At 40.7% G+C, this 16,263-nt stretch overlaps 2 protein-coding genes across 2 annotated transcripts; one reads left to right on the top strand and one right to left on the bottom strand.

Annotated features, from left to right (window-relative positions):
- Positions 1-2,392: 2,392 nt before the first annotated feature.
- LOC145398592 (ATP synthase F(0) complex subunit g, mitochondrial-like) lies at positions 2,393-6,555 on the bottom strand. Its single transcript, XM_080271397.1, has 3 exons — positions 6,434-6,555; positions 3,913-4,073; positions 2,393-2,592 (listed from the first exon to the last, which is right to left on the bottom strand). Exons 1-3 carry the CDS (start codon positions 6,471-6,473, stop codon positions 2,494-2,496), a joined length of 300 nt encoding a protein of 99 aa, XP_080127523.1. The 5' UTR covers positions 6,474-6,555; the 3' UTR covers positions 2,393-2,493.
- Positions 6,556-6,799: 244 nt separating this feature from the next.
- Arv1 (ACAT-related protein required for viability 1) lies at positions 6,800-13,875 on the top strand. The gene is made up of 6 exons (XM_080271396.1): positions 6,800-6,901; positions 10,068-10,187; positions 11,154-11,304; positions 11,530-11,587; positions 12,905-13,056; positions 13,731-13,875. The coding sequence occupies exons 1-6, from the start codon at positions 6,800-6,802 to the stop codon at positions 13,859-13,861; spliced, it is 714 nt and encodes a 237-aa protein (XP_080127522.1). The 3' UTR covers positions 13,862-13,875.
- The last annotated feature ends 2,388 nt before the right edge of the window (positions 13,876-16,263 follow it).

Below are 16,263 nucleotides of genomic sequence, written 5' to 3'. Positions count from 1 at the left end.
TATATGGACCTGCTTGTGTACAGTATAGCTTAAAAAATACCATAAAAATAAGACTTTCATAATATTTTGTACCTTTATAATACTGTTTGAGGAGTGTACTGTAAACTGTAACCAAACTGTGTACATATTTGAGTGGATTGTTGAAGGATTTGTCTTTTTTTTTTTCCCCTCGTGTAATTCCAGAAACTACTTATTTACCATATACTGAACAATACTATAACTATGATGCCTGGTGGTCTAGTGGGTCAAGGCACTTCTTTTGGATGGAGCATGTAAGGATATCCATCTGAGAGATGGTTGGGATTGTCTGTTCGCATAATCTCATTCAGGGATGAGTGAGGCTGGTCACCCTTGCCTTAAATGTCAGGACTGAGTAGACTAGCCCTGGGCCTCAATGCTTCTGTTTTATGGGGCAAAGTGATTGGATTTTTTTTTTTTTTTTTTTTTTTTTTAACAGACCTTCATGGCTTAAATTCTTTTTTACATTAACAAATAAAAAATTCATCAATGCTTCCCTGCCAGCTGTGACAACAAGTTTCTCATGAAATATTTTTATGCAACAGCAGCATGAAGCAGAAAAGAGTATGAGGAGTAAGGACACTGATGTTTAGAGAGGAACGAGAAATACTTGTATGAAGGCGGGGCACAATGCTGGCAGGGGACTGTCATGAGAATTTTTGCTTGTGATAATACATGTGTGACAAAAGAGAATGAGTGGGTTATTAATGGGATTTATCTCTTCTGTAGTCAGTAAAAATGCATTACTGAACTGATATTTTTTCTGGCTCAACTTCACATATGCAGTAATAGTTTCCTACTTCGCCTTGATATGCATTCACTCTTAAGGCCACATTCTGCTGCTATTCTAACCTAGCAAAGATCCCTAACCCTTTTCAGCTCAGTTGATGGCCAAGTGTAGTCAGACTTGAGAGTTGCTTTGTCTGTACTTCAACAGATCTGGGCCAGCTTTAAGATTACGCTGTGGTTGCATGAAATCCTGAATCATTGTTATTAGACAGGAATGTGTCTCCTAGGTTACCAACTGAACTGACCCCCAAACTGGACATTTGCCCATCAACTAAACAGAGAGGTTAGAATCTGTCATTAGGGTAAAACTGCCTGGAGAGATCAAGAATGGAAAATGAGTCACCAGACTGAAGGACCTAATCTTCCCAGCCAAGGTACAGACCCATGTGTTCCACTCCTTCATAGGTTCCATGACATATTTTTCAGTTGTCATCATCATCGTCTTCATCCAAACTTCATTTCCCACACCAAGACACCGTTTATATGACTACGGTACTGAAACTTGTGGTAGGTGGGGACGCTCACCATCCACTCACTCGATGTAGTGCTGCTCTCGGGTGTCTGCCCGTTCCTCTCCTCCATTCTTCTTTCCTTCCATCCTCTTCTGTCTTTCTTTCCTTCATTCTTTCCTCATTCCTTTACACTCCCTCTTCTTTTTTTCCTTCATTCTTTCCTCTTCCTTCTGCCTGTGGGTGACTCTACACTGAGTGACAAGCCAAATGGTTTCCTGTACACCAGGAAACCATTTATTATGCTGGGTGGTAACCATATAACCAAATTTTGGCGCCTGCTGGTTTAGTGGGTAATTACACAGCTCCAATTGGACTAAGCCGGTGAAGGTTTATATCCAAGGGATGGTTGGGGTTAGCTCACGTAATGCCATTCAGGGATGAATGAGGCTGGTCACTCTCATCTTAAATGTCAGGACCAACTTGTCTAGCCCCGGGCTCCCACGCTTCTCATAGGGCAACGTAGGATTGGATGATGAATGAATGAATAAATGAAATGGTACTGAAACTGACTTGGATTTACCTGAGAACATATCAAAAATGCTACCTGTTACTTGCATGCATTAAAAGTGAATTAAAAAATACTATATATCACAGAACAGAACTGACTATCAAAATCTGAATATGGTACAAGAAATTTAGTGAGCCTTAGTTATGATGCAGGAATGACTCCTTGGTTACTATACTCTGTTCTCTTTAACTTTGCCAAAAACTGTCACTTTTTCATCTTGAATGATGAGCTGTAGCAAGAGATTACCACTAGAATATGGTGCTGGTCAAGAACAAGTGCTATGAGAAGGACATAGAGCTGCAGCATTGTCTTTCTGCCATTCAGCTCCCTGAAATGAGCTGCAAAAGGACAAAAGTAAGGACCAACTTAAAGTGAAAGAACTACAGTCAAGTATTCCCCTCCGATCTACTTACTTGACCCTCAACTGAGATGAAAAAGGGCTATGTAGAGAACAAATGCAGTATGGAGTTGAAATGCAGCTGTTCTGAGATATGTTACTTATATTTTATAGTGGAATATGGAAGTCAAAAAAGTACACTCATTCTAAGGCTTACAAAAATACAAGTAAAAAGAAATAACTATATATTTCATTTTATACAAGTGAGACTGGAGCCTGTACATATGCAATGGCCGTATAGGAGCGTGTAAAAGTGCTGATGTGGTGATCTACACTTGGTAAGCAACCAGCGTGCCCTTACCAATAACCTCGCCAACGAAGAACCAACACAGCACCTCCACTGTCACCAGTGTGTTCAACCACGCCTCCTGTCAACAGTCATGAAGACATGGTTGATAAAAATAATAATAAAAATAATAATAATAATAACTCGCCAAGTGACTAGATTTAGTGACAAGCCAATGGTTTCCTGTAACCAAAGAAACCATTTACTATGCTGGGTGGTAACCATATCAACAAATGAAACCTGGTGATCTACTGGACTAAGGTAATACAATTGGATGGGACCTGTAAGAGTTTCTATCTGAGAGGTGGCTGGGGTTTATTCCTCACATAGCCTAATGCCACTCAGGTACAAGTGAAGCTCATCATCTTCCATTAAATGTCGGAAATGAGTGGCCTAGCTCCGGTCTGTCATGTGCCTGATGGGGGGTGGGGTGGATGGATGAAACATATACTGTATATATGTTAGAGGGAATTTGTGTAACCAGTGATTTCATGAAATCCCAACGAAATATGTGAAATGAGTTTAAATTAAGGTGGGTGAATTAAGGGTAGACTAGTTTACGCTGCAGTCTGGTTTGACTGGGATAATCTAGGTTAAGTTTAGGTTGGGTTAGTCTAGGTTAGGTTAATTTAGATGAATGCTAAGTTTTGTTAAGCATTCATCTAAATTAATCTAACCTCAGCTTAACCTAGATTATCCACACCTAACCAAACTGCAGCCTAAATTAACCCAACCCTAATTAATTCATCCTAATTTAAACTCATTTCACAAATTCCCTAGGGATTTAATGAAATCACTGGTTACACAAATTCCCTGTAACATATAGACCCTCAACTTCGTTACCACTGAAAGGCGTATGGTGGACTGCTGCAGGGCAACTTCATCCTACAGTCCACAAAGTTCACACTGCAACAAGCCATGCCACAATAACAGTGCCAGTGGTACAAAGAAATTAATGCTGTGTTTTGAAACACACCCCTGACTTACAATGTCTACCTGTACTGAGTTACATTAAGAGGGTTTGCCTTCAAATGCTGGCACCCACTTGACCAGTCAGTGAAGCTGCTAAGTTTTACAAATGTCCCTCACCCCCTCCCTGTCCCCCAAAAGGAGGATGGTGAACCACAGAAGGAAAACCAGCTTGCTATCCACTGGGTTCATGCCTAGACGAGGCTGGGGTTGCAACTATTACTACTACTACTGCTACTATGACTACAGTTACTACTACTAATACTATTGCTACCACTACCACTACTACTGTACTACGAACGCTACCACCACTTGAGTATACAAATGCTGGTCTGTCCAGACTCATGACCTAGCTTGTGGCCACCTCTTCTGGGATAGGCCTAAAGCCATTCAGCTACAGATAAACAGATACTGTCAAAGACTACGCACACACCTTGACCGTCAACTTCTTCCATGCTCCAGTCTTGGCGCCCTTCATGATGTTATTGAATCCCTGAGCAACGGCGCCAAACTCTGCCGGTGTGGGTGGCACCAACTCCACCTTGGCATAGCGCATGAATGTGTTCAGCCGAGGAGTTGACGCATCCACAGCCGCTGCAATCAGTACACACAACTCTTTTTAGTTACTTATACACTACAGCAGCTAATGAGACAACCCTTTGCTACCAGTCCTCTTACGAGTTGAATACAGTAAAATCATCATTAATATATATAAAGGTGAAGGAAGAAGGTAGCACTATACATCAAGTGTGTGGATGATGACCACCATCAGCCACCGAGTATGCTGATGTAACTGACTGCCCCAACACAATAGCCTCACCTGGCAGAAGGAAACTTGTTACTAACAGTTTATTTCTGCAAGCCACAAACTACTCTCTCACATGTTATTTACCCAACATGTTAAGACAACCAACATGCTCAGATAAATCATTTTAGTTTACAAACCAGCTCTCAGAAGATAATAAAATTTTGCTTCTAGTATGTACAACAATACAGTATTCATCAATGTAAACGACTTTCTATGGCATTTGCTTTGCAAACTGGTTTTATATGATTCATAAACTTGGGCAGACCTGGGCAAAGTGCCCCATCACCTCAAATTAGGTACCGGTATAGCTTATGATGAAAAAATGTCATAAGGTAACTGAACAATTACCACAAAAAACTGTCATGAGAAGGAAACTCAAAGATAAAAATGAATGAGTGGATTTGTAAATTTTTACCAATTAGGTTTTGCTGGAGCAGGGCCATTAGCAGGATTTTTGAAAGGGGGGGGGGGATTTCATTACTGGTACATACCGGTAGTTAACTGACTATTTCATTCATTCACCATCTATTTCTCTGATGCCTCCATAAGAAGCATAGCAGTCCAGGGCTAGACAAGTTGGTCCTGACATTAAAGATGAGAGTGACCAGCCTCACTCATTTCTGAGTGGCATTACATCAGCAATAAATCCCAGCTACCCCTTGAATGTAAACCTGCACCGGCTCAATCCGATTGGAGTGCCTTAATTAACCATTAATCTAAGCTATGCAATATAGTAAACTCAGGTACTGTAACTGACTAAAGTTCTGAAAGGGCACAAACTCTAGGTAATTTACATACTGAACTCTACAAAACTTTGGAAGTGAAACAAAGAATTCGGTAGTTTACTTAACATCTTTCACTAATAAAAAAAAAAGAGGAAAAAACAAATCATTTCTGTACTCGCTGAAATCTGGCCATACACTCATTCACTCTGCACCAAAGTATTGTTTATATACCCTTATGAAACATTCTGATATTTCTACTACATTCTACAAACTTTCATTTTTTCAATAGCCTTCCACGACCTTCCATTTATTCTCTTTGGTACCGTAACAAAACATTCTATGTCCTTCATGAAACTTCTTAATTTGTTCTTTCTTATATTTTGTAGATGCTCCCAGGTCACACCCTCTCCCTCATATACCTCTCAACTCCATCCCTCCATCTCATCCTTGGCTTCCCCCTCCCTCTCCCCCCCTCCACCTCACTCACATACTCTCCTCGTCAGGCTCTCGCTCTCCATCCTCTCCACATGGCCAAACCATCTCACTGTGTTTCTCCTAACTCTTCTTGTTACATCCACATCTACACCACAATGGTCCTTCTCTTCCTCATTTGTCAGTCTGTCTCTCTATGTAACTCCACGTTCCTTTCAAATAACTCATTTCCAATGCTCTCACTCCAACAAGGTCCAAGCTTCACTTCCATACATTAGAGTCACACTATGGTACGTTACAAAGGACAGAGCAATTAATGATGGACGTACCTTTGAACCTGAAAGCCCAGTATTGCTGACAGCCGTTTGCCACAATTTGGGTAAAACTGATGAGTCCGAATATTTATATCTTCAAAATTATGCATTTCAGCAACATTTAAAATGTACAGTATTACTATGTTTTAAGGTTTTCAATTAGATAAAATAAAGTTTAAAACTCTATGAACAGGGTGTTTCTTGCAGCTCCACATAAGTAAATAAACAACTCTTGAATAAATACCGGTAGTAACCAAGTTGTGGTTGTAACCCCTTAGCTCATCTGTGAGTGAATTCAGCTGACTGCATGTAGAAGTTACCCTCTTGCAATCCACCATCCTCCTTTTGGGGAACAGGAAAATGTGGGATATTTATGTAACTGGGCAACATATCAGACGGATTATACCGATGCCACCAAGAAAAGGCATCCCTTTCCTGCACCATATTTTTGCACAGCCTAAGAACAAAATAATCCAGATCTTGATTGATTGATTGATTGATAAGATTTACTGTTGTGAATGGAACACTGTACGGTACGGATACAACAAAAGGTGGTGAGTCTTTCCACACACCTTCAACATACATAATAGCCTTATGATAATGTCTAAAGTGGCCACAATAACTGAGAAACTCGTTAAAAAAAAAAAAAAAGTCCTATTCAGTAACAACTCTCACATTTTGCCAAAGCCGGGATCCTGGCGAGAAGTTTGCTCATGATGGAAGTAATACGGCAGAGAAGATATTGACAGCAGACGACCACAACCAACCGGCCAGACCTCACTCACAGCGCAGGCGCATTGTTCCAATGTTATACTACAATAACATTAATTACATGCTCATATCCTCCTTCAGCTTTGCTTCAGTGTACAAAAAATAAATATTTACTGGGTCTTCCACTTACGCCATATTTTTAGTGAAAATATTGAGGAAATGGGATTGCTCCTAACACAGCATCAGTCAGCTGAGAGTACAGCTTCCTAAAAGATTTGTTTACACCTTTGCTCAGTGAAGGTGGCACTGGCAACCTGTCAATGAAAAACAATGGAATCAGAAGAGAGGCGGTATTTGTGTATCCATTGCACCACCCCGGCCAAAGCTCTGTTCAAGAAGAGTGACGGGGATTTTATTAAACTTTATGAGTGTGTAAGTGGGAGACAAGAAATAATTTTCTTTATTGGTGCGTTTCTCGATCGACTCCAGCCAGTGTGGTAGTTTTCCTACGGTAGCCAGTTCACTCAATTTTAAGTTCAGATTTGTTATTAATGGTGTGTGCGTGTGTGTGTGATTCGACCTGACTGTTTTCTGTCGCAAAATTGGGTAAATTTGCAGTTTTGGACGGTCGATTATTTGATGTTAGTTTTAAACCTAACCTTAATTAACCGGGAATCTGCTTAAAGGAGGAAAAAGAAGTGTGTGGTAATCATAGGGGCATATGTCTTTGTAGTGTAAGAGGAAAAGGATATGGTAGGATACTGACAGTTAGTGAAATAAAGGAATTAGTTGGAGGACAGGGAGGATTTACTGAAGGAAGACATTGTGTAGATCAGATATTCATCCTTACGTCTCTTCTGTTAATACATTTCTTTAAACATACCACGTCAGTGTTTGTGGCCTGCCCAGCATTTGCAATATGTACCGGTAGCCAATGATCCAGCTCCATTCTGGATTTTGGCACTAGGTTCTTGTCCTTCCTCATCCATGGGTCTTTAGTGGAAAAGTTTCAGGGGAAGGGTAAGAAGTTGTATGTCATGTCGCCTTCATGAATTTCAAGAAAGCATGTGACAGAGTGGATAGACAAGGATTGTAGAAAATACTGAGAATATGTGGAGTAAATGGGAAGTTGTTGAATGCCATGTAGAGTACAATATGTACCGTAATGAGGATGCTAAGACTACAGGGCATGTGGATGGTGAACCGAGTTAATTTTTCTCTCTGAATGTTTGATTGAAACAGGGATGTGTCATAGTCTCCATGGTTGTTCAGTCTTTATATGGATGGTATAAATGAGATGCAAAATAGAGCAGTGGATTGTGGAGCAGCCCTAATGAGAGAGGGTAGCATTTGGAAACTTCCTGTATTGTTGTTTGCAGATAATACTGTACTGTTAAGTGAAGATGAAGGGGAACTGCAAGGCTTTGTGAATGAGTTTGGGGGGGGGTGTAAAAAATGGAATCTAAAGGTGAATGGAGAGAAGAGTATAGTTTTTGAGAGAATGAAGTCACTGAATGTAGTGAGGTTGGATTTTAACAAAATGGAAACTGTGAGTGTACTTAAGTACTTGGGTAGTGTGATGAGGAAGTATGGAAGTTTGGAGGATGACTTGCTTGAAAGGGTACAACAAGGAAGAAAGGTTGCTGGTTCATTGAAAGCACTGACAGGAAATATGGAAGCGAGCATTTTTTTTTTTCGTTTTTGAAGACTCCAACATGCATGCATCGGCCTTGGTCACCTAATGGCGGCTTTCCGTGCTGCTCAATCTCTGGCAGCCTCCCTGTTCAGTCCCTTAACCCTGAGGTCACACATAATTACCTCATCCCAGGTCTTTTTTGGTCTACCCCTCACAACCCCACCCCCAATATTAATGCTTCTCACTTTCTGCACCCAATTACTGTATCATCACCCATCCTTTCCACATGCCCAAACCACCTCAGTCTACCTCTCCTCATCACAGCACCAATACACTCCAGTCCCATCCTACCTCTCAACTCTTCCATTGTAAACCTAGCCCCTCCAGGCCTTGCATTCAGGGATGCACTGCACATGGAAGTGAAAAAATTGCTGCATGATAATATTGTGTAACAATTCTAATGTATGGAAGTGAAGCTTGGACCTTGTTGGAAGGACACAAGCCAAGAGTGAGAGCAGTGGAAATGAGTTACTTGAGAGAAGCATGTAGAGTTACATGGAGTGACAGACTGACAAATGAGCAGTGAAGAAGCGTTGTGATGTGGATGTGGATGTGATAGACAGCGTTAGGAGAAATACACTGAGGTGCCATGTTGAGAGGATGGAGAGTGAGAGACTAATGAGGAGAGTGTATGTGAGGTGGAAGGGAGAGAAGGAGTGTGAGGCAGAAGGATGAGATGGAGGGATGGTGTGGAGAGGTACCGTAGCTGTCTGCATGAGAGGGGAGGGTGTGAGGTGGGGGGAGGGCAGTGAAATGACGGGGGGCAGGACGACATGGAGGCGATTTGTTTGTGGCCACTGCCAACAGGATTAAGGTGTCTGGCAATAAATAGATACTGACAGATAGAACTAAATATGAGTGCCCAGGTATAACTGACTTAACCAAACTAATATAGTCTGCTCAAACCCAACTCCACTGACCATTTTTTTTTTTCTTTCAACTGCAAGATAAGTGAAGGCTAGAAGTAACCAGAACTGCAGAGATACCCATAAGTTTATAAAGATGAGGAAATTCCACAGAAGAAAAATCATATACAGTACGGTACACTCGATATAACAAACTAATTGGTACCAGACCATTGACATTAAAGCAGGCTGTGCATACGACACCGGACACCAGGTTGTTAGGTAATTTGCCAGGTGTTGTGGCTTTTGCTGAACAAAGATCATTAAATGTAGAGTGTCGTTCGGCTGTACAGTTGTACACAATACTATACAGCTAGGTCTAAATGGCCTTTTATCCCAGTAGGCTAAATACTCTATTTATGGCTCCTTTCACAATGCTGGTAACCCAGAGACTGATGCAGAGGATCTCCTGTGTGTGTGTGTGTGTGTGTGTGTGTGTGTGTGTGTGTGTGTGTGTGTGTGTGTGTGTGTGTGCACGTGCATGCATATGTGTAAGGGTGCCACACCGGTCGGTGTTTCCTGTGCATCCATTCTTTCACCGAACAAAAATTTGTTAAATAAGCATAACGTTCAGCCAGCTCAAGGTGGTCGTTAAAACTGAAATTCGTTAAAAGAGGGTTCTCTATACTGCTTGTTTACTGTATATTGATTAGTACAAACCACTGGAAGTAAAAAATTTTATATATCCTGCAAAAGTTTAAGTGTGTTAGGAAAATAAATCTGCCACTCTAAACTGGCACAGTGACATAACCATGCATGATTATGGCCTTCAAGGGATTCAGTAATACAGTACTGTAATGTAGTGGTTTTGGCCAACAAAGACATCACTGCAGAGATCACAGCTGAACTGGCAACCAAGAAAAAATCCCACTAGAATATTCATAATTGGAGTTAACACAAGAGCACTGAATTAAGGGATTTGTAAATTACATTTTATCCAGTATTGCATGTTTGTTTCCTGTAAAGAAAAGTGAGGTAACATCTGCCTCTTTTACAGTCGGAATGTGGACAGACTGTTGACCGATACGTGGAGTGTGAGAAGAGTGTTATATTTATGGACATGATGCTTCAAGAAATTACAGCATACAGACACATCCTCTTCAATGCTGATAATTTTGTAAGTATAGTATTCTGTATTTTTTTGTAAAATTCATTTTTGTAATCCCTTGTTTTTTTTTTTTTTTTAATTATTATTTATTAATTTTAGTCCATGTTTAACTATATGATTAAAATCAAGTTAGGATGGACCTTGATAACTGGTTTGTTTTCACCTTACAAAACAGGGCCTCTCCGACAACTTTAATATTGGTACTATGTCATGGATGAATGAAAGTTTGTGCACATAGTTATGAGGTAGGAATGAGTATCCTTGGTTTCTTGTCAGATAAAGCCTCCAGTCTGAGAACACTAGGCCATCAACTTTGCTAAAAGGGGTTAGGGATCTTTGTCAGGTCAAAATAAGTAGTAGTGAAAGAGTGAATTATAAGTCGATGATTTATTACAGCATATTCGAGACTGTGAAGAGTGTGTGAGTGAGGTGGAGGGGGAGACCAAAAATGAGATCGAGGGATGGAGTGGAGAGATATATGAGAGAGGGGGATCTGTTGGAAGGAGGGCAACCAATTGGCATAGGACAGGACAGTATGAAGGTGATTTGTGGCCACTCCTTACAGGATTAAGTTGCCTGGCAATAGGTAGATAGACTGGTAGATTTATTCCAGTATATGCCATCTGGCAGATCAGAGTTATATGTAGCAATGGAACTTTAATCAGTAATTTTTCTGTAGCTGATGTACTGATGACCTAATACCAAAAAACGATGTCAAAATAACCAACTTATATTAAGAATTTAGTTTAATTAATTTGGTGGCAGAGAGGTACACCATCATGCAGTAGCACTAGTATAACTTTGAACCCCTCATGTCCCTCCCTATCCTTTAAAAGGAGGATAGTGAACTACAGAAGGGCAACTTCAGCCTGCAGTCCACCAGGTCCACACTCAGATATGCCCAAAACCACCACCACAACTTTAAACAGTTTGTGCCATGAAGTACAATAATATATTTGTGGTGTTATTTTTCAGACATCACAGTTCTACCTAAAGCTTGGTGTGTCTTTGGTACTGAGTGAAGGCTATGTGAGGTGGGACAGTTTCTCGCATCACCTGTCACCCGACACCACCATCACCAACAATGAGATCTACCTATACATCATGTGCTTCCTTGCCTCTATTGGTGAGTAACTGCATTTCAACTACACAGTATACAGTAGTCACGAGCCTTGAGATACCATAGGAGCCAGGTACAGGAATATGGTACCTTATCCTTGGGCCCCTACACCTGTCATTACACCTCATTAGGGTAATATGGGAATATGTGTTACTGTAGTTCCTAAGTTGTAATAAATATTCTTTACAAACCAGTATCCCATTTTGCTGATTACATGTTGTTATATTTCAGAAATGGGCATTTTTGCAGTAGTAATAACTGCATATTCCTGGGTAAAATTTCCTAATGGGTGAGTATAGAACTTTTTGGTACAGTCCATTAATATTAGTTAGACTTTTATCCACAGTTGTACATCGATAACAGTAACAGCCAGACTAACGCATTACCGTACAGTTGACCAAATGCAAATTTTGAGCTACAAGGAAGTTGATAATATTGATGTCAGTACAGTTTGTTGAAAATATCAACATTGATAATTTTTGTAGCATCAGCATACCATATTTAAAGCAGATAAACCCATCCATCCATCATCTAATCCAGTGTTGCCCCATGAGGTGCATAGGAGTCCGGGGCCAGGCAAGTTGGTCCTGACATTGAAGATGAGAGTGACCTGCCTCACTCATCCCTGAGTGGCATTCCATGTGCAGTTAACCCCAACCATCCTTTGGATATAAACCTGCACCAGTTCAGTCCAGCTGGAGCATCTTAATTGCCCACTAAACTATCAGGCACCATAATTTGGTTACAGTATATGCCTACTAAACTATCAGGCACCATAATTTGGTTATACGGTTACCACCCAGCATAGTAAATGGTTTCCTGGTGTACAGGAAACCATTTGGTTTGTCACTCAGTGTAGAGTCACCCATAGCCAGAAGGAAGAGGAAACAGTGAAGGAAGAAAGAAAGAAAAGGAAGGATGGAATGAGGAAGAGAGGGAATGGGCAGGCACCCAAGAGCACCATTACATTGAGTGAGTGGATGGTCAGCTTTTACATAATATCAGGTACATGCTGAGCAGTGTTATGCTTTTATTTAGCTGTAAAAAAAAAGGATAGTAATGAGCAAGTTCTGTAGCCCTGTGAAAAGGTGGATGGTCTTCGATGTTGTACCTTCCTTATCTATGACTTAAGTTGAAGCATAACACTGGTGAGCAGGTATTTGGTATATTGGTGTGGCTAAAGCTATTTTCACATGATATTTCTCTCCAACAAGGAAAGTATGTATTCACCCCTGTTTTGACTGTTTGTTTGTTTGCCTGTTAGCAGGATTACTCAAAACTAAGAGATTTGGACCAAAATTGGTGGGTAGATAGCCCATGTCCCAGGGAACAATCAGTTAACTTTTGGGACCGATCTGGATTGTATTACAGATTCTGGATCCGGAAAACCTTTTTTTGTGAAACCTTAGTCAGTGATGAGAAAACCTAACCCATTATGAAGAGTGGTTTGGAAATTACATTGCCTTTGTCGGAGATGCGCTCCACTGAGTGCCTGTCTAGTCATGTATCTTAACTTGATTTCTGTTAATACTGCAAAAATTACCTATGCCCATATCTTCAACTTCCTTGTGGCTCAGAACTTACAAGTGGTCAGTTGTGTCCACAGGCCTCAGCCACCGATATACATGGGTCTGTTGCTGGGCCAGAGTGGACGTCTGGCCAACATTGCAGCCATTGTGTGGTATGGTGGAACCAGTCCAACATTCCAGGCCCTCATGTTGGCATTCATCTTCATATCCAGCATTCAGAGCATAAGAGGTAACATAATATTACCACACACGGGCAGGATGCCCTTGATTTTCTTAAGTGTGCTTAGTGCTAACAGTCATGTGCAGACGTACAAGATGCCTGTATCATTGTAAGGAAATAAATTGTTCATGTAATACATATCTTAGTTCCTCAGTTATACTTGTTGGATACAATAGCTTTGGCTTATTTGTATGATTGTAATAGTTAGACTGCTGAGATATATAGTTACAAACAGTTAAATCTCCTTACTTCCTTTGGTAATAAAATAAAACTGATTTTGGGTACTGCATGATTGATATATTATTCCACATGGCCAATGTTCATCACGGCTGATGGGAAAATGAGATGAAGACCAAGGAGATTGAAAGCTGGAATCCAATAAACAAGATGGTCTGTAAATAGTGTTCCACTAGAATCCCACTTGGTGGGTGTCTTGTGTGTTGTGGGGAAGGCTCAGTGTGCAGGTTTGGGTGTAGGTGTGGCAGTGGGAATAAGGAATGAATAAATGATGAAGGGCAAACAGTGAAAACACTGAACTCTCTCAACAACACACAAGATAATGCCTGGCAGAATGAATGGGAGTCTTCCACTGTATACAGACTAACCTCAATCATTCTGAAGTGCATTTGTAGCAGGGAAATGGCTGCAGGTAATTAACAAGATGTTTTTATTTTCCTCATCAGCATCCCTCCAGGCGAGCAAATTGGAGAGCTTCCTGCTGGTGATGTCAGCGGGTACTGCCAGCCAGGCTGTCCTTCACCTCCTGCAGCCACTACTTGTTCACCACCACCACCTTACTCATTCACACCTCTAACTCCCTTACATCATATTTCCTTGTATCTTTTTTCATCCCTTGCATCATCCATCTGTGTGTCTATCCATTTATCTGTAGCCAGACATCTTAAACCTGGATGGGGGGCCACAAACAATTTGCCTCCATCACCGTTCTCTCATCTATCAGGCTACCCTCTCTTCAGCTCACACCATCAGTTCACCTCATCCCTCTATCTCATCCTACCACCTCCCTGATTCACCTCTGACATTCATGCATCATCTCTCATTCCCTTGCCATGCCTCTTCATTTAATTTGTCTCACCTCACAACTTATTTCACTCACCTCTGGCTTTTCCACCACACCACTCAGCTCTATAAACTGCTATCATCTTCATTATTGTCTCATTTCATTGATTGTATTTTATTAGCCCCAAATACTAATATTCATCTTCATTCAATCCTAAAGTGTCTCCCAAAACAGGAACATAGGGACCTACGTCGGGGCAACTCAGTCCAAATATTTAAGGCAATGGCGACCAGCCGGAGTGGTATTATGCAAGCCAGATCCTCCAAGCAGCCCTCAGATGGAAACCCTTACAGGCTCTGTTTCATCATAATCACATTCAGCTCTCATATAATTCATTGTCATCTTCACATCATGCTCTGTAATTTCATACTCTCAGTTATGCCTTCATAAATTACTGTAGTATAATTCAATTTCCACAATACTGTTTACCAAAAATGTAATTTTTTCTATTATAAATTTATTATGATTATTTTAAATGCTTTATTTTATTTATTTTAATCCTAAAATACTGGTATTTGTACCTGCCTTTTTTTTTCTTCTGTGGTTTACCTTATAGCCACTTATTTTTATCTGATGAAACTGGGCCACCTACCTTGAATCCTGTATTGTGGTTGCATGAAATTCAAGGAGCCTCTGTTATGAGGTAGGAATGACTCTTCTTAATTAATGGTCAAAGTTATCCTCCAATCTAGCTACACTTGGCCAACTTAGCTGAATATGGGTTGTGGATCTCTGTCAAGAGAAAATGAACTGATGAAGGAAGTCTGTTGTCCATGAGCTACAAGATTTTGTATTTTAGGTAAATTTATTATCCTTGTTACAAAGACAGATACAACAAAGTAATGAGCACTTTCATACTTGAAGGGTTAATAAACACCCTGGGACAGAGAGAGAGAAAAAAAAGAGGGAAGGGGGGGGGGTGATGGAAGAGAGAGGGGAAAGTATGGGAGGAGAGAGGAGAATACAAAGTACTGCAGTACAAAGGAAGGCAAATAACAGCAGACCTATTGGTCCTCTAGTAACAAGGAAGGGAAAGGATAGTAGAGATGGGAAAGGGGTGGGGGGAGGAAAGGAGTGGGACAATGAGAAAACTGAACACTAGGCATGTTCAACAATGATGCTAATACTGTATGTGGCTGTTCAGCATCATGGTAGTATGTACAGTATATTTAATTTACAAGGAGTTTTTTTTTCCTTTTCACTATAAAACTTATACTCATCAGTCAAAAGCATATTAAAAAGTACATACAAGTTCTTAATATCAGTCAGGGAATGCATTTAAAATATTCTACAGCTACCTATTAACATTCACCTGGGATTCATTACATACTTTGTGGATGATGAAAATCTGCAAATAACTGGTGCCCCTTCAAAACAGCCCCTGCAATCATAATTAACCACGTGATGGCCTAAAAACCCTTTGCAGTAATCCAAACCATGAACAGACGTAAGAGTCTACTTATTTAACGAGTATTTTGATGTGATATATAAAAGGCTGTTAAACCATCTCTTCCTTTACTGCTCAGGTCTCAGTACCATACAGCACCACACTCAAAAAATGCTGCATATAAACATCCCTCAGCACAGAGGAAGAGTTCTCTCAATGTTAGGAAAGGCAACAGCTCCCTGATCATCCTCCAACCACACCTTACCCTAGCCACATAACTAGCTCCAGCCCTAAATCCAGCACATAACAGGCCCCCCAAAAAACAAAACTCTTCCACACATTTCAGACTCTCCAGCAAGATCAATCCTTTCATGCCTGACAATTTTTCCATACTCTCCAAGACATCGCACATGAAATCATCATCATTTCAAAGCTTACCTCTAATAACACTACTGCATATCTCTTATGCACCCACTTATCACAAACACTGCATAAGATGGAACTACACACCACATCTTTGAGGCAAACTGCACATGGCCGCACACCCTCTGCTATGACAGTACCACCACCGGCCCTAAATATCACCACTTCTGTTTTATCTGCATTTACTCTCAAACTTGTGTGCCCCATTCTATCCCTCCACTTCCTAAATCTTTCCTCCATCTCCTTTTCATTCTCTGCAATCAACACCATCACATTAGCATATGACATATTTAATCGGAGTCCATTTCCGAATTCATGAGACAGC

The sequence above is a fragment of the Coenobita brevimanus genome, chromosome 46 (assembly GCF_032717465.1).
Source record: "Coenobita brevimanus isolate Jiangsu-jjx chromosome 46, ASM3271746v2, whole genome shotgun sequence".
NCBI lineage: Eukaryota > Metazoa > Arthropoda > Malacostraca > Decapoda > Coenobitidae > Coenobita > Coenobita brevimanus.
This window is presented reverse-complemented; position numbering and strand designations above follow the sequence as displayed.